Raw genomic sequence first — 23,947 nt, forward strand, 5'->3', positions numbered from 1 at the left:
GTTAAAAAATACTTAGACAAATTAGATGACTTCCAAAAACATATCCTGGAATTCCCAAGCTGCTGATTGAAGAAATATCTGAGCCATTAGTGATTATCTTTGAAAAGTCATAGAAGACGGAAGAGAATCCAGAGGACCAGAAAAGGGTAAATATAGTCTATATTAAGGAAAATAGGAACAACCCAGGGAATTACAGACCAGTCATCTTAATTTTAGTTCCCGGAAAGATAAAGGAGCAAATAATCAAGCAGTCAATTTGCAAACACGTAGAAGATAATAAGGTGGTAAATAACAGTCAGCCTGGATTTGTCAAGAATAAATCAAGTCAAACCAACCTAATAGCTTTCTTTGAGAGGGTAACAAGCCTTGTGGATAGGGGAGAAGGGGTAGATGTGGTCTATCTTCTGTTGACTTACCTACTGCGTCTCGCAGAGGTGAATTAACTACAGCAATGGGACAACCCCTCCTATCACCGTACTGAGTGTTTACACTGAAGTGCTACAGCTGTGCTGCTGCAGCATGTCTATTGCAGACATAGCCTAAATCTGAATAAATGATTGCAAGCAACAACAGGGAGCTGAGGCCAGCACACCTGCAGAGCCTTGAAGGTGACAGCGTGTAACATCATACTAAGTGTATTAGTGTGATCAGAATAAAGTCTAGAGGGGATTTCCAGGGAGGGGATAAGGGATTTCCCTAGATCGTGGTTTTCTGTCTTGTTAGATCATGATTTCTGCAGAGGACAGCTTGCTTATTTACCAGATCAGTGGTCAGGAGTCACCAGTGTGGTTAGATGTTCACAGATGTTTGGCTGCATGTGTGTCTTGTTACCAGCTTTTCTCATTACTTTGGGGTATGCTCATTTATTAGGGTTATTCTTCGGGGGGTGGGGGGGTCTGTACTTCTATCAATGTACTGTTTGTATCACTTGTGTTCTCATACGGAGCTCTACTTCTCCCTGCTGCAAATCCCTCCCAGTGGAGCAATCCTGCAGGACCGTGGTTCCTCAGGGCTGGGTTCTTCCAGCCCCAGAATCAGATGGACACACACACATTAACAGAGCACATCTGAGAGGACCGGGTTAATCAGCACTCCCAGGCTGACCGCATATATCTCCCTGGATTCCTGGATCAAACTGCACCTCCAAGCTTTCACCCTCATATGTCCTAGGTTCAGTACATCTCACTTTCACACTACAATTGTTCTGGTAGTAGTCCACTTGATGAGCAAACCACACAGGATTTTTGAGCACTGCAGGGATCTTTTAGCTTAGGTACAAGGAGTGTTGCTGCAGAGCGAATGAGGAAACCAAAAAACACCACAGGGGAGTGGGAAGGGGAGAGAAGCAACCTGCTTAATCATGAAAGTTATTTATTGCCAGGTAATAACCATAGGAGAGCCAAACAAACAAAACAGTTGGATTCAGCATTGAGATTGGATGCACAATTTGGCAGGGCAATACTTCAGTCTCCCTTTAATTATAGGATTCACCTTCATCTAAAGGGAGTACTGCTTGTCACACGGTCCCATGGGTAGGAATATGCAGAGGAATTTGAAGAAGCATTAGAGGTTAGTAAACCTGTAACCAGAATTCCTGAAGATGTATTCTGCATATTTGCACTCGGAACCCACCCTCCTTCTTCCTTGGAGTCCTAAGTACAACCTGGGACTTGGAGGAGGCAGTGCAAGTCATGGAGGTGGGTGAAGCACCATGTCCCCTTTTGTAGCCATGCCCTCAGAAAATTCAGGAACAGTGAGTGCTGGGGTAGGAGAGGATGTGAGAGTTCCAACAGGCGCTGCTACCTAAAAGTTCCACCATCACATCTGCACCAGGCGTGCCTCCCATAAGTGTGAATATGCAGAGTCCATTCCAAAGAACTCTGGTTACAGGTGAATAACTTCAGTTTCCCCTTACCCCCTTGAAACGATTGGAGGAATTAGTATGATGCACTGTGTGCTTTATTTCTGTCTTGTAATTTACCTTGTGCTTTTCCCCCTCTTTGCAGCAGCACATCTGGCCCCACTGAGTTGTTTCAAAGCAGTGAATACTGAAGGTGACCGGTGTGGCAACTGCGGTGGGGATGGACTTACTTACAATAAATGTGAAGAGAAGTAAGTTATATATATATTGATGTCTCTGATCCATTGGAAAATGTACTAAGAAACCACTGTAAATAAAACACTCTTATTTTAAGAAGTAGTGTAGGAAAATACATTATACGTAAGTGAGAAGAGATGCAGAGCAGCCTTTTACCAGCAGTACAGTTTAAGCCTTTCATTTTCAGCCCCACTGTGTTTTGATAAGGCTTGATTTTTTTAAAGGTAGTTCTACATATTCGTCTGTGCAACCTAGGCTGTGGAAAACATTCTCCCAACTCTTATGGTTTCATTCAGCTTCAGGAAGCTGGTACACAGTTGAAAAGATTAGCTGGTGGTCTACTCAGCTCTGCTGTTTTGTGTTGAGCGACTTGTTGGTGTCTAGATTACTTGCTTATAGATGTTGAATCTTAGATGTTGCTTGTTGCTGGACCTTAATGGTCAGCCAGGAGGGTGGAGGAAGCACAGGATTCTTTGTCAGACATGGTAACATTGCAAGGCCAGAGGCCTTCAGTCAAGGGCTACAGCAGCAACTATGGCAGCCGCCATTGCAGGCAAGCCACCCACAGTTTGTAGCCAAAAAGTCAGCAGCAAGGCTTTTTCTTTTCCTTCAGTTTTTGAAGATGGTGGCTGGGCGGTTTCTCCCCCTTGGAATTCCTCCTTGGGACTTCCTTGTCAAATCAGAATGAGACCCTCTCCTTCTGGGGTCACTGGCATCACCCAGTGGGGATTGATTAGGTCAGATTTATTGAAACTAAGAACCTCCCCATTCTGGTACTTTCAGACTCAGAAAGTCCACTGATCAAGAAACTTATACAGTCAGTAGGTCCAAAGGTATTTTGAGAAATTTGAAGTCGGGGATTAGTCTACAGACATTATCTCAAACATCCTAAAAAATCCCAAGTCAAATTAATAAAGTGATGCAAACAAGCAAAAAAGTTGAAATTGAAGTCATAGGAAAACACCACTGTAACAATGCTGCCTTTGGTGAGACACTTCTGAGAGTATTAATTCCAGAAAAAGTGCTTAGAGCAGGGCAGTTACAGCTGAAGGCTGGGGTTTCTCCACTTTTAAGGCACACCAAACCAGACAGACAGAGAGGACTTTGGTTTTACCCCACTGGCTAACCATAAGTCATACAAGCAATTCCCTTAGACATTCCAGTTTCCCAGTATCACCACCAGTGCCACTCGTTATGAGGAGAAATGGTTATGAAAACCAATACCCCAGTAAAAGAAAAAAGGTTCTCCCAATCCCAAAGGACCAACCCCCAGACCCAGATTAATATACAAATTAGATCTTACCCACAAATAATGCTGTTGCCAGTCCTTTAAAATCTAAAATCTAAAGGTTTACTCATAAAAGGGAAAAGATATAGATGAAAGCTAAAATTGGTTAAATGGAATCAATTACATACAGTAATGGGAAAGTTCTTGGTTCAGGCTTGTAGCAGTGGTGGAATAAACTGCAGGTTCAAATTCAGTCTCTGGAGTACATCCACAGCTGGGATGGGTCATTCAGTCCTTTGTTCAGAGCTTCAGTTTATAGCACGATTCCTCCAGAAGTTAGAAGCAGGATTGAAGACAAGATGGAGGGGTTTCTAGGGCCTTTTATATTTTCTGCCCGTGGAAGGACACCTGTTTGTTCTTCTGTGGAAAATCACAGCAGCAAGATGGAGTCTGGAGTCACATGGGCAAGTCACATGTCCATGCATAACTCCGTTTGCAGGCAGACACCATTGTTTACATGTTTGTTTGAATGTTTCCAGGAAAGCTCAGATGTGGATTGGTGTCTCCCAAAGTCCACTGTCAGTTAAGTGTTTCTTGATTGGGCACTTACTGAGAATAGTTCTTTCTCAAGAAGCTGACCAAATGCTTAACTGAGGCTATTTAGAATCAAACACGTTGAGATACAAGTACATAGCCGATATTCATAACTTCAACTACAAAAATGGTACAAACATACAGATAGCATAATTATAACCAGCAAATCGTAACCTCTTCATAGACACCTCACAAGACAAACTTTGTACAATATTTGCTGCAGATATATAACAGTGGTTGCAACAATGATCTATGCAGTCACAGTTTGTCAGTAACTTCACAACCACGTATACATACATTCAGGCATGCATATAGAGCACAGTGCCTTATTCTACAGAGAGATGCTTACAACTTCCCCATTATGTGTTGGTACTCAGTGTCTCAACTTTGAGCAGCATTTTGAAACACAAAATCTGACTGAAAGGTTAGATTTTAATTCACTGAGTAACAGATCTTTTCTTCCTAAAACATAATTTTAGGAGTTCGATTTTTATAGCCTGCTCTATCTGCCTCACACGTCCCATCCTCTGTTAATGGAGGCTGAATAGCTGATCCTGCCAAGCTTCCCAATAAATGTTAATAATTAGCTTGTCTTCATTCATTTTGTTCCTTTTTATAGGATTAGCTTAGTTCAGTCAGGATGCTCCCCAGTGAAGTGTCCTTTTTACCTTTTCTCACTCATTTAGAGCAGCACTAGGTGGACATGGGCCCCCCAGGCTGCAGTGTGTCTTGTCTGCTTATTTTTTACCTGGCAAGTAACACAACCTATATCACCTGCAGACTGAGTGGAATGTCTCTGCCACATAGTCATTCTCTGACTTCAGTTTCTTCTAAACTGCCAGGAAGTTAGTGTTATGGTTACAGGACTACCAGCTCCTTTTATCTGTGGGATGGAAAGATGGTTGTGTGCCAATTAATTTTATCCCTAAAATTACTAAAATTTATTTAGAGACGAGGTGGGTGAGGAATATATATTTTATTGGACCAACTTCTGTTTGTCAAAGAAACAATCTTTCAAAAAGAAAAGCTCTGTGTAGCTCAAAACTTGTCTCTTTTACAAATGGAAATTGGTCCAATGAAAGATATGATGTCACCCACCTTATCTCTCACATATTCAGGGACCAATATGGCTACAACAACACTGCCAACAAAATAAAATTATTTAGTCTAGAGCAGGGGTGGGCAAACTATGGCCCATGGGTCACATACGGCCTGCCAGCCATTTTAATCCGCCCCTCAAGCTCCTGCTGGGGAGCAGGGTCTGGGGCTTGCCCCACTCCAGCGTTCCAGCTGGGGAGCAGGCTCAGGGGCCACTCCATGTGGCTCCTGGAAACAGCGCTATGCCCCCCCTCCAGCACTCCAGCCAGGGAGCAGGGTCGGGGGCCGCTCCATGCGGCTCACGGAAGCAGCAGCATGGCCCCGTCTGACTCCTACACATAGGGGCAGCCAGAGGACTCCGCTCTGCATGCTGCCCCTGCCCCAAGCACCATCCCCTCAGCTCCCATTGGCCAGGAATGACAGTGAATGGAAGCTGCATGGGCGGTGCCTGCGGATGGGGCAGCATGCAAAGCCTGTGGCCGTGCCTCCGCATAGGAGACAGAGAAGGAGCATGACACTGCTTCCAGGAGCCGCTTGAGGTAAACGCCGCCCGGAGCCTGCACCCCGAGCCTCTACCTGCACTCCAAACCCTGCCCCAGACCTGATCCCCCTCCCACCCTCCAAACCCCTCGATCACAGCCTGGAACACCCTTCTGCACCCCAAACTCCTCATCCCCAGCACCACCCCAGAGCCTGTACCCTCAGCCGGAGCACTCAACCCACCCTGCACTCCATCCCCGGCCCCAGCCCGGAGCCCCCTCCCTCACTCTGAACTTGTCATTTCTGGCCCCACCCCAGAGCCTGCACCCCCAACCAGAGACCTCACTCCCTCCCATACCACAACCCCAATTTTCTGAGCATTACAATTTCTATTCCCAGATGTGGCCGTCGGGCCAAAAAGTTTGCCCACCCCTAGTCTAGAGAAACAAGGAATGGTAGTCCAGGTTTTACTAATTGTTTCTCTTACTGCCAACTCAGAGATGTGATGTTCACTACTTTAGTCGTAGGGATTATTTTACGTACTGTAGAACACACCATGATTTAAAATCAAGCAAAATAATTAAAAATTTTAACTGTGAGTATTTTATTAAAGACCAAATAAACAAAACAAATGATAGAACACAGGTGAAAACCAATGTGTTGTGTGTTTGGATTTAATAAGTCAATGTCAAATAACTCCGCTGGAGCTTTATTTAAATAAGACAATGAAGCAGTACTCAATGCTGCACTATACAGACGGGGCGGCTCTAGGGATTTTGCTGCCCCAAGCACTGCAGGCAGGCTGCCTCCGGCGGTTTGCCTGCGGAGGGTCCGCAGGTCCCGCGGCTTCCGCAGGCACGCCTGTGGGAGGTCCTCTGAAGCCGCGGGACCAGCGGACCCTCCGCAGGCACGCCTGTGGGAGGTCCACCAAAGCCGCGGGACCAGCGGACCCTCCGCAGGCACGCCTGTGGGAGGTCCACCAAAGCCGCGGGACCAGTGGACCCTCCGCAGGCAAGCCGCCGGAGGCAGCCTGCCTGCCACTCTCGCGGTGCTGGCAGAGCGCCCCCCGCGGCTTGCTGCCCCAAGCACGCACTTGGCGTGCTGGGGCCTGGAGCCGCCCCTGTATACAGAATACAGAAAAGGAAACATATGTACCAAATCTGAGACTGGAGAAGTGAGGCAGCCTACTTGATTTCATGTCTGACTAACTCCCTAAATCTCACCTCTTATATACTGTTCAGAACAAAGAAAACTCCTCTCTCAAGTTTTATCTTTACATTGAATCAGGAAGGCAATTATATTTGTAATTAATTTATCGCTTCTAGCACTGTGACTACAGTTACCTCTTAATGCTGATACATGATTCCATACATTACTGTTTTACTGAAATATTGATTATAGAACACACCTTACATGTTCCTTTCTATTTAGTCAGTTACTAATTTTATTAATTACAGAACATTTATGAGCATCCATTTGCAACAAAAATATTTTGTCCATTCCTGCACACATCTATAATAACAGGTATCTCTTTATATACTGTGTTTACAGAAAAGAGAAAAAGAAAAGGAACTATTGACATGGTATTGAGTTTACATAACTGATAAGCTTTAGACATTTATTCAACCATCCACTATTTTATCAGTTACAAAAAAGTTCATTATGACAGAAATCTATTAGAGTAATTCCTGAGGAGTTAAAAGCATACGTCAATCGATTATCTTCTCAATTAAAGAAAACACTTGCCCCCCATAAATTACGAGTAGCTCTTTCCTGGACATTTCTGTACGTTTCAGAAGTTTTGAGAACAAAGGAGACAATCCATTATTTAATAACATGCTAAAATCCAGCTAAAATTCACATTATTGATAACTCCAATATTAGGATCAGCTAAAGTTAAGAGTAAAGAGCTGATAATAAAAGTACAGGACTACTAGTACAAAGACATACATTTGTCAAAAAAAAATCCTCTTTAACATTAGAGTTTAGCAAGAAACTTTGGCTAACACAGAAAAGATTCTGGGATGTTTGGTCAAGAAATAAGGAGAATTTGACATAGTTAATATTAAGCTTATTCTTTTTAACAAATGCTTATTTCTGTTTCAATCTCTTCTGTATGTCTCTTTGTGGAGAGTTACATTCTTGAAAATCATAGGACTGGAAGGGACCTCGACAGGTCATCTAGTCCAGTCCCCTGCAATCATGGCAGGACCAAGTATTATCTAGACGAGGGGTCGGCAACCTGCGGCACACGTGCCAAATGCGGCACATGAGCCAATTTTTAGTGGCACTCAGCTTCCAGCCGGAGTCCTGGCCGCCAGCCCCGCTTAGCCTGCTGCCTGCCTGGATGAACGGAAACCTTGGCTGGTAGCGGGCTGAGCGGGGCCGGCGGCTGGGACCCCGTCTGGCAGGAGCTGGCAGATGGAACCCCAGACGAGCAGCGGGCTGAGTGGGACCAGCAGCCAGGGCCCTGGCTGGCAGGAGCTGGCAGACGGAACCCCAGACCAGCAGCGGCCTGAGCCGCTGGGGTTCCATCCACCAGCCCCGTTCAGCCTGCTGCCGGTCTGGGGTTCCAGCCACCAGCCAGGGTCCTGGCCCCATGCAGCCCGCTGATGGTCTGGGGTTCCAGCCACCAGCCCCTTGCCAGACAGGGTCCCAGCCGCCAGCCCAGCTCAGCCCACTGCCAACCTGAGATACTGGCTGATGGCCCTGCTCAGTCTGCAGCAGACTGGGGTTCTGGCCACCGGCCCCCTGCCAGCCGGGATTCTGGCCACCGGCTCCACTCAGCCCGCAGCCAGTCTGGGATTCCGGGCTGGCCACCAGCCCCGTGCCAGCTAGGGTTACCAGCCACCGGCCCCGCTCACCTTGCTGCACTATTATTTACTTTACATACAATAACAGTTTAGTGATATAAAATAGACTTAGAGAGAGACCTTCTAAAAACGTTAAAATGTATTACTGGCACATGAAACCTTAAATTACAGTGAATAAATGAAGACTTAGCACCCCACTCCTGAAAGGTTACTGACCCCTGATCTAGGCCATCACTGACAAGTGTTTGTCTAACTTGTTCTTAAAAATCTTCAGTGATGGAGATTCCACAGCCTCCCAAGCCAATTTATTCCAGTGCTTAACCACCCTGACAATTAGAAAGTTTTTCCTAATGTCCAACCTAACCCCCCACTTCTGCAATTTAAGCCCATTGCTTCTTGTCCTGTCCTCAGAGATTAAGGAAAACAATTTTTCTCCCTCCTCCTTATAACAACATTTTATGTACTTGAAAACTGTTATCATGTCCCCTCAGTCTTCTCTTCTCCAGACTAAACAAACCCAATTTTTTCCAATCTCCCTTCACGGATCGTGCTTTCTAGATCTGTAATCCTTTTTCTTGCTTTTCTCTGGACTTTCTCCCATTAGTCCACATATTTCCTGAAATGTGGCACCCAGAACTGGACACAATACTCCAGTTGAGGCCTAATCAGTGAAGAGTAGAGTGGAAGAATTACATCTCATGTCTTGCTTACAACATTCCTGCTAATACAGCTTAGAATGATTGGGGTTTTTTTTGCAACAGTGTTACATTGTTGGCTCATATTTTGCTTGTGATCCACTATAGTGCCCAGATCCCTTTCTGCAGTACTCCTTCCTAGGCAGTCATTTCCCAGTTTGTATGTGTGCAACTGATGGTTCCTTCCTAAGGGGAGCACTTTGCATTTGTTCTTATTGAATTTCATCTTATTTACTTCCGACCATTTCTCCAGTTTGTCCAGACCATTTTGAATTTTAATCCTACTCTCAAAAGCAGTTTCAACCCTTCCCATCTTGGTATCATCCACAAACTTTATAAGTGTACTGTCCATGACATTATCTAAAGCATTTATGAAGATCTTGAAAAGAACTGGTCCCAGAACTGATCCCTTCAGGACCCCGCTTGATATGCCCATCCAGCTTGTCTGTGAACCACTGATAACTGCTCTCTGGGAATCAGTTATGCATACAATCAGTTATGCACCTACCTTATAGTAGCTCCATCTAAGTTGTATTTCCCTAATTTGTTTATCAGAATGTCATGTGAGACCATATCAAAAGCCTTACTAAAGTCAAGATATACCACATCTACCCCTTCCCTCCATCCACCAGGCTTGTTACCCTGTCAAAGAAAGCAATTAGGTTGGTTTGACTTGATTTGTTCTTGACAAATCCATGTTGACTGTTACTTATCACCTTATTATCTTCTAGATGTTTGCAAATTGATTGCTTGTTTATTTGCTCCATTACCTTAATGAAGTTAAGATGACAGGTCTGCAATTCCCAATTTGTTCTTGAGCATTGGCCCGCTAAACCCAGAGATGTGAGTTCAATCCTTGAGGAGGGCATTTAGGGAACTGGGGTAAAAATCTGTCTGGGGATTGCTCCTACTTTAAGCAGGGGGTTGGACTAGATGATCTCCTGAGGGCTCTTCCAAGTCTGATATTCTATAAGCCAATGGGAGTCTTCCTACTGACTTTAGTGGGCATAGCTCAGTGGTTTGAGCATTGGCCTGCTAAACCCAGGGCTGTGAGCTCAATCCTTGAAGGGGCCACCTAGAGATCTGGGGCAAAATCAGTACTTGGTCCTGCTAGTGAAGGCAGGGGGCTGGACTCAATGACCCTTCTAGGTCTATGACATAGGTATTTTTCTATAGATGGGCACTATATTTGCATTTTTCTAGTCCTCTGGTATCTCTCCCATCTTCCATGGGTTTTCAAAGATAATCACTATTGGCTCAGATATCTCCTCAGTAAGCTCCCTGGGAATTCCATTATATATTTCATCAGGCCCTGCTGACTTGAAGACATCTAACTTGTCTAAGTAATTTTTAACTTCTTCCTTCCCTATTTTAGCCTCTGATCCTACCTCATTTTCGCTGGCATTAACTATGTTAGACGTCTAATCGCTACTAGGCTTTTTGGTGAAAACTGAAACAAAAAAGTCATTTAGCACTTCTGCCATTTCCACATTTTCTGATATTGTTCTCCCCACTATCATTGAGTAACAGGCCTACTCAGTCCTTGGACTTTCTCTTGCTTCTAGTGTATTTGTAGAATGTTTTCTTGTTACCCTTTAATCTCATTTTTGCCTTGGCTTTTCTAATTGTATCCCTACATACTTGTCTCATTTGTTTATATTAACCCTTTGTAATGTGACCTAGTTTCCACTGTTTGTAGGACTTTTTTTTTTTTTTGAGTTTCAGATTATTGAAGATCTCCTGATTGAGCCAAGGTCAAGGAATTGATTTTCTTTGGGTATATTACAAAACAAAGACCTCAGTCCTTCGGGATTAGGAAGTATCAGGAATACCCTGTACTCCCCTGTACTATGACCACTGTGTCCTGAAGAGAGAACTTCTGTTCTCAGGCTCTCATGGCAGTTGGCTCTGAATTGGGATTATGATAAAGGGAGAGATCTGGGTTGGATAGGGTATCTACCGTGTATTATTTCCAATTATAATCACTGTGGGATTATAGTACTCTATCTGTCATAGACATGATATGGCAGTCTTCAAATGGGGTAGGTAAGAAATGTCTAAAAATTGGTCTGCACTTCTCAGGACTCATATGAAACTTGTAGCTTGAAGGCTGTTTCAGATGTTGACCCTGGGGTTTGTTTACCCTTTGCAAAGTGCTTAAGATCTTCTGCTTTGCTTTCCTGAGCAGTGGGATAGTTTGTTCTTGTGCCCTTAATAATGTCTCTTTGAAAAACTGCCAACTTTTCAATTGTTTTTTCCCTTTAGACTTGCTTCCCAGTTGATCTTACCTACCAGCTCCTTTATTGTGCTGTTTTCCCTCCTACTATTCCTTAGAATCATGAACTCTATCATTTCATGTTCACTTTCATCTAAGATTCCATGTGACAGGGGATGGATCACTTGATGATTATCTGTTCTGTTCATTCCCTCTGGGGCACCTAGTATTGGCCACTTTTGAAAGAAAGGATAATGGACTAGATGGACCTTTGGTCTGAGCCAGTATGGCCATTCTTGAGTTCTTATGTCAGCTGCCTTCCACTTCAAAATTCTCAACACGTTCCTCCTCATTTATCAAAATCAAATCTACTACAGCCTCTCCCCTTATCCCTGCTGTAATGGACCATGTGCCCCCAGATTCCGACCCCTCTCCCAGGTCTCCATGTTTTTGACTTATTTGTGGGCTTTTGTCACCTGCTTCTGTCAAATCTAGTTTAAAGCTCTCCTTGCTAGGTTAGCCAGTCTGTATCCAAATATACTCCTCCCCTTCCTTGATACCCCATTTTTGCTTAGCAGTCTTTCTTCCCAGAATAGCATCCTGTGGTCAAGGAAGCCAAAGCCCTCTTGGCAACACCATAACCTTGCAGTCAGGCGTTCACATCCAGGATCCATTAGTCTCTGTTTGGGCCCCTACACTTGGCCAAAAAAAAAATCAAAGAGAACACCACCTATGCCCTTAACTCTCTCATCTTTACTCCCAGAGCCCTGTAGTCTGATTTTCTCAGGATCATACCTCGCAGTAGTGCCCACATGAACAAATAGTATGGGGTAGTAGTCAAAGGCCCAGACGATCCTTAACAATCCCAATCTATGATTCCAGCCTCTGGAAGGCAGCATAACTCCCAGGATGCCATGTCAGGGCGACAAATGGGTGCCTCTGTCCCCCTCAGAAGAGTCACCAAACACCACTACCCTCTGTTTCCTCCTGGGAGTGGTGGCTGCAATCCTCACAGCCTTAGGGGTACATGGCTTTTCCTCCTCTACCTTTGGAGGTGATTCCTCATCATTGGTTGCCAGGGCAGTATAAAGGTGTGGAGCACTGCCTGTTGCCATAAGTAACCAAAATCCAGTGTCCTTCCTGTGACAGAGCCATATCCTCCTCCCCTGGTGGCATGACAGCAGTCCTCTCTAGCTGGATAGCTTTCTCAGCTTTGAATGTCTCCAAATGAATACTCTCAATGAATTCCTCATGGGCATGGATGGAATGCCTCAGCCTAGCCACCCACTCCTGTAACTCTTCCACCTGCTTTCTGCAAGATTCCACCAGCAGGCACCTTTCACACTGGACAGCCTCCCCCTAGCCTGGCTTTCTGAGAGTGGGAAATGCAGGCCACATTCTCTGCAAATCCACACCAGGATCTGGGTAGAGGCATCCATGGTTAGGTTCTCTGTCTGGATACAGTTGCAGGTAGAGGAAACAGGAGCGGTGTTGGTACTGGCGATGTGGCCCTTCCTAACCATGGTGATTATATTACGATTCCCTCTTACAAACTCTCCCGTTTGCTAGCTTCCCTTGGTCAGTTAGCCTCTGGCTTTTAAGGCCTTCTCTTCTAGGTCAGCCCTACCCCCTTGTTAATCACACAGTGGGAGGGTGATCAGAAGGCTGATTGAGGCTAATCAAGGACGATACAGGGAGCAAAGGATCAAGCAGTCCCTAAACACTCAATCCCAACTGATCCTGTAACTTTAAATAACCTGAAAGAGAGAGAAAAAGAAGCAGTCAAACAAACTCACTAACTTCAAGATTACTTCTCCTGAACTGCCTGTGGGGTGCATTTCTCTTTTTAAGTTAACAAGATATATTATTTCCCCAAATGATTGTGAGTCCAGTGTTAATATAGCATTAGAAAACAAGACTGCTAATAAATGTGTATAGAAGGACAATGAAGGGGTGACCTGTCTCCTCTCCACTCAACCCCACCTCCTTCCCTTCCACAAGGATCTGGGCTGGCAGTTTAGTTTAATAAGAAGTCAAGAAACTTTAATGAAAGTCTGTTTCATAAACACAGAGCACATTTGGGCTGCTCCCATGGGGTGAGAGTCCAAAAACAAACTTAAAAAAGGAATTTTCCCAGTCACTACAGAATCCCAAAAATCTATCCTGGGTTATGCCTCTTACCTCAGAGCCTGAGCAAATGAAAAAGGTTCCTTCCCAGAATGTCATCAGCTTGCAGCTGCCAAGTCCTGCCCTGGCCAAACTGACTCCTTTGTGGCTTCTCACAGTCAATCTGTCCATCCTCCTTTCCTCAGGACTGCTTGAGTTCTCCTATAAGGAATCAGCTGCTTAAGGTTCCTTCTCTGTGCCACATATCTCTCGCTGACTCATTTAGCAAGCCTGCTCCAGGCTTCAAGTCTCCTGCAGGGCAGCTCTCTTGCTCCATCCCACTTTGCTTTCTCACAATGGGCAAAATAATGTTGTTTCAGGAAAGGGCAAAATAATTTTGTTTCAGGAAAGGGGAGTTTTGTTGGTTATCAGATATAACATACAGTTTCTAATTGAGCATAGTAAACAATCTTAACTAAACCTATGAACTCAAAATATTTAAATTAATTACTTAGAAGAAGTCATTTGAGGAGATGTCTTAAAACAGGCCAATTAAGGAATTTTAAGAATCGAAAATCCAATTAAATCCCTACTTTTTCTGTTACCAATAATTGATATTCTCTCCAGGAATTCTAGGTTCTCCAGGAATATAGGGTCTAACCATTTGGTACCTAAGGGCGAAACCATTAACATATTTAATTGCAAAAGCATTTCAATATCACAATAAAACCAATGGCAAGAGTCTTTAAATCTAATCCATTGACAGCATTCTCGTTAACTTCCTCTCACCTCTTCTCCTTTCAGGAGGTTGTCCTTGGGGAGGTTTTCTTGTGACTTCTCTGGTGATAGCTTCTTTGTTCTTCTTATGTATCTGTAGCACCTTGTTTGTAGAGGTCGACACAATGAATTGATGAGTATTATGTGTCATAGCAGAGGCTGTGAGAGTGATGGGTGCTCACTTTCAAGTTTTTTGTACTCTTCTTCTTATTGTCATGAAACTATAAGAAAATACACCTCTTTCAATCTTGTTTATATTTAAAGTTAGCCGCTTGTCATCCTTTCACTTGCTCCATGCCTTCAAGTGTTGATTTTCGTGAAACCTTCAGTTTCTAAATATGCAGTCTGCTTAATGAATGAATAATGCATATGCTTCTAATTGGCTTTGTTCTTCTGTGGCAAAAGAGTACTAGATAATTTTTGGACTTTTAAATTCTTTCTTTTTATCCAGTCCATTTTCTGAGCTAGTCCTTCAATTTTATTAGAATTCAACAGGTCATAAAATTCTGTGTTTTTCAAAAAGACCCAATGCTCCCATTCTTTAAAAGTTTAGTTTTCTAAACAGTCTCTCTAAAATGCAACCATGTTTAAAGAGCATCTGTAGCTTATATAGTTATATAATAATTTATGGAGAAATGATTCCTTTTTTCTTCCTGAGTTGGGTGAGGGAGTTGCTTATATATTGTTAAATAATTAAGTAATCCCCCACTAATATAAATATTCTATACTTTAAATGGCTTCTTGTATTATTAATCAGTTTAGTAGTTTATATTATTATATTCCATACTGGTTCATACAACATTTTACCATTGACATAGCAATGATATTAGGAAATTATATTAGAAGCTTTGCATTTAGGTGTCAAGTATCAGAGGGGTAGCCGTGTTAGTCTGGTTCTGTAGAAGCAGCAAAGAATCCTGTGGCACCTTATAGACTAACAGACGTTTTGCAGCATGAGCTTTCAGTTGCATCTGAAGAAGTGGGTATTCACCCACGAAAGCTCATGCTGCAAAACGTCTTTTAGTCTATAAGGTGCCACAGGATTCTTTGCTGCTTTTGCATTTAGGTAACATATATATACAAGCATGCATTTCAGAAAGCTGTTTGTAAGACATAAACAAAGGGTTTATAACTTTTCTAACTATACATGTTTTTTTAAAGGCTTTTCTTTGGAAAAAAAAAAGAAGGGAAGGGTTCACTTTATGCTTAGAGAAAACATCCCTGCATTCGTCTATGGAATATCCTGACTAAAGAACATCCTCACATTGTTACATGACCAAGTTTTCCTAAAATATCTTCTTACAGTGTTTGTTTTCTTGAGATAAGGATTTATATCTATACCAATCTGGTAATCTTATATCAGGCAGATGTGTCCTGGTGTTGATAAGACATTCTTTTTACTTAGTTGCTTTTTACACCAAATGGTGTTTACCAGTTGCTGTTTTCAGAATTAAAATTCCTATCAAATATTATATAGAAAGCACCCATCACAACAACCATGTTTACATCTATAGCCAAAAAAAAAATTTGTAAGAAATTAGCATAGAAAGTTAAAGCAAAATAAAATTCAAAATGGAGCTTTTCTGAGTTTCTATATACCCTCTTGGGAGTCATAAATATGGTCTTATCTCCCTTGACACTGGGGGACTTATCCTCAGGATGACAGAAAACTGAAGCCTCTTGGAATTCCTTTGATTAGCGTGAGCACTTCATAACATAACTAACTAAAAACATAACATGTTTTGTTCTATTCACCAAGCATCCTGGTTACAACAGGCTTGTATATATATCTTAATATTCAGGAAAGATGTGTATAAGTTTGTAATTAGTTTATATTGTAAGAATAATTTAATACCCATTTTTGTTTTGGTATTGAAGTATCTCCACCACAGACCCCTCTCTGGTCTCCCTGAGCACATTCCCCTTGCCTGAGATTCTCCCACTCTTCAACCAGGTCTTGGGCATGGTGAATCAACCATGATTCCTCAGTAGGTCTGACTGAGTTTGGCACCTGCAGGTCTTTCCTTTGGGGGTTGTGACCAATGGTTAATACAACCACCAGGCAGATGGTGCTGCTGCCACACCAACTCCTCATCCTCCTCTTCCTGCCAACTGTAAAAATGAATGACCTCCTACATTGCACCTTCTCTGAGCTATGAGGAGCCGAAAGGGCTGAAGTCCTAGTTTGTAGCAAGCAGGGTCAGAGTTGCAGGAGAAGTTGGCTGCTGTCCAAGACTGTAGGCTATATTTCTTAAATGACTCTTCAAACCCCTTCCTTTTTTCCCTGAAAACTTGCTTCTACCCCTTCTGCTTCCTCTTACCACACCTTTAACCTCTGATTCCCCAGCTGGCCACATAATCTAAAAAGATCACATAGAATCATTGAAATGTTGGGCTGGAACAGACCTTGGGAGGTCATTTAATCCACCCACCCATGTTGACGCAGGGCCACTAAACCGAGACCATCCCTGATAGGTGTTTGTGTAACTGGTTCTTAAAAGCCTTCAGTGACAGGGAATCTACAACCTCCCTTGGAAGCCTGTTCCAATGCTAGACTACCTTTATAGTTAGGGCCCTACCAAATTCACGGCCATGAAAAATTCATCACAGACCGTGAAAACTGGTCTTTTGTGTAACTTTACCCTATATTATACAGATTTCATCGGGGAGACCAGCATTTCTCAAGCTGGGGGTCCTGACCCAATAGGGAGTTGTACTATCAAGGTTATTTTAGGGGGGTTGTGGTATTGCCATCCTTGCATCTGTGCTGCCTTCAGAGCTGAGTGGCCAGAGAGCAGTGGCTGTTGGCTGCGTAACCAGCTCTGAAGGTGATGCCCTGCTAGCAGCAGCGCTGGACTGCAGGTGGCAATACTATATCATGCCACCCTTAATTCTGCTCTGCTGCCTTCAGAGCTGGGTGGTCGGAGACTTGCAGTTGCTGACTGAGGGCCTGGCTCTGCAAGCAGCAATGCAGAAGTAACAGTGGCAATAACAAGCCATGCCATCCTTTCTTCCGCAGTGCTGCTGGAGACAGCTCTGGCTTCAAAGCTAGGCTCTGGGCCAGAAGCCACCGCTCTCCAGCTTCCCAGCTCTGAAGGCAACGCCACTGCCTCTAGCAGCGCAGAAATAAGGCTAGCAGTACTGCAACCCTCCCTACAAATAACCTTGTAGCCTGCCTCCCCCACAAGTCCTTTTTTGGTCAGGACCCCTACAATTACAACACAGTAAAACTTTAGATTTAAATAGATGAAATCATGAAATTTACTATTTTTAAGATCCTACAACTGTGAAATTGACCAAAATGGACCATAAATTTGGTAGGACCCTATTTATAGTTTTTCCTAATAGCTGACCTAAATCCCCCTAGCTGCAGATTACGCCCATTATTTCTTGTCCTACCTTGCAGTGGACATGGGGGACAGTGATCAACTGTTCTCCGTGTAGAACAGCCCTTAACATTTTGGAAGACAGTTTTGAGGTCCCCCTTTTCCCTCCCCTCCCAGCAGCTTTCTTTGCTTAATGGTAAACATACCCAGTTATTTTAACCTATCCTTCATAAGTCAGCGTTTTAAAAACCTTTTATCATTTTTGTTGCTCTCCTCTGGACCCTCCAATTTGTCTACATCTTTTTTAAAGTGTGGCTCCCAAAACTGGACACACACTCTAGGCACAGCCTCACCAATACCAATACGTATCACAACTCTCACACAGAGTACTTCAAATCTCATATAAACCTTTAAGCAACTGTTCTTGTTATTTTTTTCTTTCAGAGATGTCTTGTGTGGAAGACTGCAGTGTGTTAATGTTAAAAAAATACCTCAAATGAAAAGTCTTGGGTCCATAGTTCAAACTCCAGTTGATGATATCTTGTGTTGGGGTACAGAATTTCATGCTGGGAGGGACATGGTGGATGTTGGCTCAGTGGGAGATGGCACCACATGTGGTGAGAACAAGGTACTGTAGTAAGTATTGTTAGATTTGTGAATGGGGTGGAACAGAGATTAAATGGAGAGGGAGGCCTTGAACTCTTCCTCCCCAATTCAGGTTTCTTTCTGTCCCCTTACCTGAAAAGCCTCAGAGATCCCTAGGAGGACATCCCGTTCTCACCCACAAGCAGCATGTGTTCTATTCCTTTTTAAGCAGTGGATGGAGAAATGGTAAGTAGAGGTCTGGGGTTCACTGCACTTTTGAAAATTCCCCCAAAGGGCCTTTAAAAATCTGTCCCTGGATGTATTCTTCCCTCCTGAAGTTTCTAAACTGTCTGAATCCATCTTCATTTGCTCAGTATATGCCAGAACATGACTAAAAAGACAATATTCTCTAGGAAGAATTTTTTTTTGAAAAAAGTTCATCTTGCAACATTCTCTGAGTATAGTTAGACTTGAATTAAGCCTTCTCTGCCTGGATATCTATCTTGGTTTGAACTACAAATCTAGATACAAAATCCTTAAGTGTTAAAAATATTGGATGCAAAAGCACATACAATATGGACAGACATCCAACTGGACAGATATCCAACTGGACCAAGTAGACCCAGATGGGGTCTGGGGTCTATTTGTTCCATCACATGTAAAGATACAACTGATGGGATGACTGGGTCCCATGTTATTCTTCCATTGGGTGGGTATACAGGAGTTTATCCACCTAATTAGCTGCTTATATGTCCACTGTGAATGTACACACTATCTCGGATTAAGTAAGTAAATCCATCTATTCATGTCTGAATATTGGTGACAGACATTGTAGCGGAATATTCTGAAGCCTTCAATATCCACTGTAGCTGAGTATTTAAAAGAGCTTTTTAAAGTCTGCCTTAAAAACAGGAAAAAATCCAGGAAATTTAAAAATAACACCATTTCTCCTTCAGGTACTAACCCTGTGCGTGCTTCACCTCCGGTGCGCCCTTGTGCCTTTGATCAGAGATTTTCAGTTGCAGTACTTGTTTGGCCCTCACATATGCTGCAGACATCCTCAGGCCCCATGCTTAGGCTACATAGAGTTATGGGAGCAAACCACTCCCAGTTGCTTCTCAGCTGCCTCTGCCTGAAATGAAGGGTCTGTCATGCCCACTGCTTTGCCCAAAGCTTAGCTTTAGCATCCTCTAGTGTTTAGTTTAGTGTGTTTATTGATTTCTACTTTAAGTATTATATTCTAATTTCTTTACTTCATTTGAGGGTTATTTTTCCAATCCTTATCCCTTCCCTTCCCCTCCTCCCTACCTGCGAGTTTCCCCTTGGCAGTTGTAACCAGGGTATGGCAGGGTCTCTAGGATTCAAGCACTGCCTCACCTGCCAGGAATCTATCCCGATCAGTGGTGATCACTCATTTCCATAGAAGCAGCCAAGAATCCTGTGGCACCTTATAGACTAACAGACGTTTAGTGATCCCGATCAGTGGTGATCACTCATTTCCAGTGCCTTTCTTGTCTGGGGGACATGCATATCCAACAAAAGTGAAATATTTGTTCAACTTTTAAAAGCATAGCTAGAAAAATATAAGGAAATTAGGCTCAGACTCCTTATGATGGAACACTTCCTTTGCCCTTGCCTTGGATCCAGGCCAAGATACCCACGCTATACATCAGTCTCTGAGTAAGTAGAGTGCACCATTAACCTCCACACCTCGTTCATCCAGAGTTTCATGGCAAAAGACATCAGAGGGTACTGGGAAGGCCTCCAAGAAGAGAAGTTATAGTTATCCTCATAAAGAATCTGTTTCAAAAAAGCCTCTGTGTCCTCAGAAATCAAATCAGAGATCTCATGTCCTAGACTGGGTACTGCTTAGGTTCCAGGCTCCTAAGTACTCTGAGCTCTTCAAAGAGCTATGGTACCCAGCGTACTTGGGTACCACCTAAGCATAATCACATCAGCAGAGATTTTAAACATTTGGCTTTCAGAAAGGCTGTATTGACAGAGCTTCCTGTGCTACTCTCGGTAGCTAGACAAGTGACCCAGACTCATTCGGGACTGACTAAGTCTAACCAGACATCTCATGCTGCTTCAGTACCTCCAAAGCACTTGACAACTTCTGTAACAACAGCTTCCACCAGGCGGAACCTCTCAAAGCAAGCTCCACTCTAGTGAAAACTCGTTCATTCTGTATGCAAATCCACCTGGTACTGCAGAAGTTTAGATATTCAAGAGACTTGTTGGTCTCAGACAAGCTGAAGTCTCCCACTTAATAGGTGCCAAGTGCATGTTGGTACTGAGATTGACACGGTCATTGGGATTGGATCTTTCTACAGTACCATCTACTTCTCCAGTACTTTCCGAGCTACCTCCTCCTCTAGATGATGCTGAGATTCCCTCTCTTCAGATTCCCAAATTTCTGAGCAAGGTTCCCCTGCCTGCCAACATAGGAACAACCTCCCTGTCACCTTTGTGGAAAGAGAGGCCCTAGCGACAAGACAATCCATGTACCTTCTTTTTGGTATGAGCAGCATTAGCTGCCATCTCCTGTGCCTTATGGCCCCCCTCTGTGGCCACACTGAGACCCTTGGGCCACCTATCGAAAACAGTTTTCAAGAGTCCCAAGTTTTCCTTTTGGTGACCACCAGGGGAGATGGTCTCTTGCTCCATCTCCTCTTCCTCAATGAGCTCAATTGAAGGAGAAATTTTTATGAGAAAGAGGAATGAACAGACAAGAAAGGTCACTCCACAAACAAATATCAACTCTTCTCCAGATGAGGCCATGATGCCTCCCCCACCTTCTTTGGCTGACAATTTCTTAAACAGCTTCAAGAGCAGATGAAACAAATTGCTGACTTGCCACAGATACCATTAGAGGAGCTCCAAGAATTACGGCATAATGTTTTAGACATTCTGAATTTGACAGCCTCACCTTGAGGGATTTTACCAGTAAATGATGCTTTACCAAAACCCACCAAGACCATCTGGCAAACCTTGGCAACGGTACCACCTACATGTAAAAACTACAAAAAAGGATTACATTTCTGCCAAAAATTCTGAATTTTTATTTCTGCAGCCTTCACCCAACTCCTTGGTTGTCAAAGCCATCAATGAACCTGGCAGACAAAACCAAACTATATCTACAAAATATGATCAGGAGCAAAAATACCTCAACCTGTTTGGCCATAAGAGTTACTCATCTCTAGCCCTACAATTTTAAGATAGTGAACCACTTAGCTGTGATTGTGAAGTATAACCACACCAACTATATGGATTTCAACAGCTTTATTGAACACCTTTCTGTGGAACATCCTGAACAGTTCCAGGCCATCACAGCTGAGGGTGACCTCTTAGCAAGAACTTTATTAAAGCATCCTCAGATGCAGCTGATTGCAGCTTGTTTAATTTCCATTGCAGTTGTCCTGCATTGAGCACCAAAATACTGTGGAAGACCTTTCCTTTGAGACTGCAGAGGATGTGAGGGAGGTTCCCACACCTGACCATCCTTTTTAGGTGACAAATCTGAGGGACTGTCCTGGACTGAGGTGTCAATAGAGGTTGTTTTGGAACAAATTGATAAATTAAACAGTAATAAGTCATCAGGACTGTCATAGGTTTATTCCCCACTTTGAACTTTAGCGTTCACAAGATGGGGACCTGCATGGACTCCTCTAAACTAAAATCCTAGTTTAGATCTGGTTCTTGCTGCCACCAGTCAAGTTTTAAGTGTCTGACACACTCCCTGTTCCCCCAAAACTCTCCCTGGGGAACACAGATTCAAACGTGAATCTCAACACAAAGGGAAACAACCCATTTCCCCCCTCCCCTCTCCTAGTGCTTAGGAGAGATACCTGATTCAAATTCCTTGAATCAAAACAAAGAGGGATTCACTTTTCCCCCCTCCCCTTCTCCTGAAAATCCAAACAAGGAAGAAATCAATCAAGTTCTAAAAAGAAAAGATTTTATTAAAAAGAAAGAAAGAAAGTACACTATCTCTGTAATACCAGGATGGAAAAATATCACAGGGTCTGACTTATAAACCTGGAGAGACTTCCCCCTCCCTCCTGCTCAGAATAATCAGTAACAGCAAACAGAAATAAAGAATTTTTCCAGCAAACACACAATTACAAATGCAGAAATTAAATTATAAGACTAGTCCGCCTTTCTAATACACACTAGACTGGATAGTAGGAAATACTTCAGGAAACCTTGGAGAACTTGAAGAATATGTCTGGCCTCTCTTAAATCCAAAGAGAGAACTAACACTCAAACAAAGATCACAGACAAAGACCTCCCTCCACAGAGATTTGAAATTATCTTGTCCCTTGATTGGTCCTCTGGTCAGGTGTTCATCAGGTTACTGAGCTTGTTAACCCTTTACAGGTAAAAGAGACTTTAACCCTTAACTATCTGTTTATGAAAAGGACAAGATGGCATTCACCCAAGATTTCTGAAGGAACTCAAATATGAAATTATGTAACCTGTCATTCAAATCAGTTCATGTAACAGATGACTGGATGAAAGATAAATATGAAACCAATTTTTTAAAAAGGTTCCAGTGGCTATCCTGGCAATTACAGTTCAGTAAGCCTAACTTCAATACCCGGCAAACTGGTTGAAACTATAGAAAAGAAACAAAATTATCAAATACATAGATTAACATAATTCATTGGGGAAGAGTCAACACGGCTTTTGTAAAAGAAAATCATGTGTCACCAATGTATTAGAATTCTTTTGAGGTCAACAAACATATGCACAAGAGTGATTGAATAGATATAGTGTATTTGGACTTTCAGTAAGCCTTTGAAAAAGGTGACTCACCAAAGGCACTTAAGCAAAGTAAGGAGTCATGGGGTAAGAGGGAAGAGCCTGTCATGGATCAGTAACTGGTTAAAAGACAGGAAACAAAAGTAGGAATAAATGATCAGTTTTCAGAATGGAGAGAGGTAAGTAGCAGTGTTCCTCAGGGATCTGTTCTAGGACTGGCGCTGCTCAACATATTCATAAATGATCTGAAAAAAGGGGTAAACAGTGCAGTGAAAACAGATGCAAAAAATCCCTTTAGCTTCTCCGCAATGGCCTTATCTTGAGTGCTCTTTTAGTACCTCAATCATCCAGTGGCCCCAGTGACTGTTTGGCAGGCTTCCTGCTTCTGATGTACTTTTTTTTTTTTGCTATATAGTTTTTGAGCCTTTTGCTAGTTGCTCTTCAAATTATTTTCTAACCTGCCTAATTACCTTTTGCACTTGACTTGCCAGAATTTATGCTCCTCTCTATTTTCTTCAGCAGGATTTAACTTCCAATTTTAAAGGGTGTCTTTTAGCCTCTAACCACCTCTTTTACTCTCTTGTTTTTAATCATGGTGCCATTTTTTGATCCTCTTACTAATTTGTTGTAATTTGGGGTATGCATTTAATTTGAACCTCTATTCTAGTAATTTTTAGAAAGTTCCCATGCAGCTTGCAGGCATTTCACTCTTGTGACTGTTCCTTTTAATTTCCATTTAACTTGCTTCCTCATTTTTTTGTAGTTCCCTTTTTTGAAGTTAAGTACTAGTGCTGGGTTTCTTTTATTACCTCCTCCTCCACCCCCCCCACACGGATGTTAAATTTAATTATATAATGCTCGCTATTTACAAGCATTTCAGCTATATTCACCTATTGGACCAGATCCTATGTGCCACTTAGGACTAAATCAAGAATTGCCTCTCCTCTGGTGGGTTCTAGGAGTAACTGCTCTAAGAAGCAGTCATTAATGGTGTCTAGAAATTTTCTCTCTGCATCCTATCCTGAAGTGACATGTTCCCAATTAATATGGGCATAGTCGAAATCCCCCATTATTATTACATTTTCTATTTTTATAACCTCTGTAATCTCTGGGAGCATTTCACAATCACCATCGCTATCCTGGTCCAAGTAGTTTATTCCTACTGCTG

At 42.9% G+C, this 23,947-nt stretch overlaps 1 protein-coding gene across 8 annotated transcripts in view; it reads left to right on the forward strand.

Annotated features, from left to right (window-relative positions):
- LOC123373703 (disintegrin and metalloproteinase domain-containing protein 20-like) overlaps nt 1-23,947 on the forward strand; it is a 150,446-nt gene that overhangs the window by 97,587 nt on the left and 28,912 nt on the right. For 7 of the 8 annotated variants that reach the window (XM_045022787.1, XM_045022800.1, XM_045022835.1 and 4 more), the window contains 2 exons: nt 2,007-2,112; nt 17,875-18,058. In XM_045022787.1, coding sequence (XP_044878722.1) covers nt 2,007-2,112; nt 17,875-18,058 — 290 coding nt within the window. Of the gene's footprint in view, nt 1-2,006; nt 2,113-17,874; nt 18,067-23,947 lie in introns of all 8 variants that reach the window. The other variant, XM_045022842.1, reaches the window with a different exon arrangement.

Source organism: Mauremys mutica, chromosome 1, assembly GCF_020497125.1.
Source record: "Mauremys mutica isolate MM-2020 ecotype Southern chromosome 1, ASM2049712v1, whole genome shotgun sequence".
Classification (NCBI taxonomy): domain Eukaryota; kingdom Metazoa; phylum Chordata; order Testudines; family Geoemydidae; genus Mauremys; species Mauremys mutica.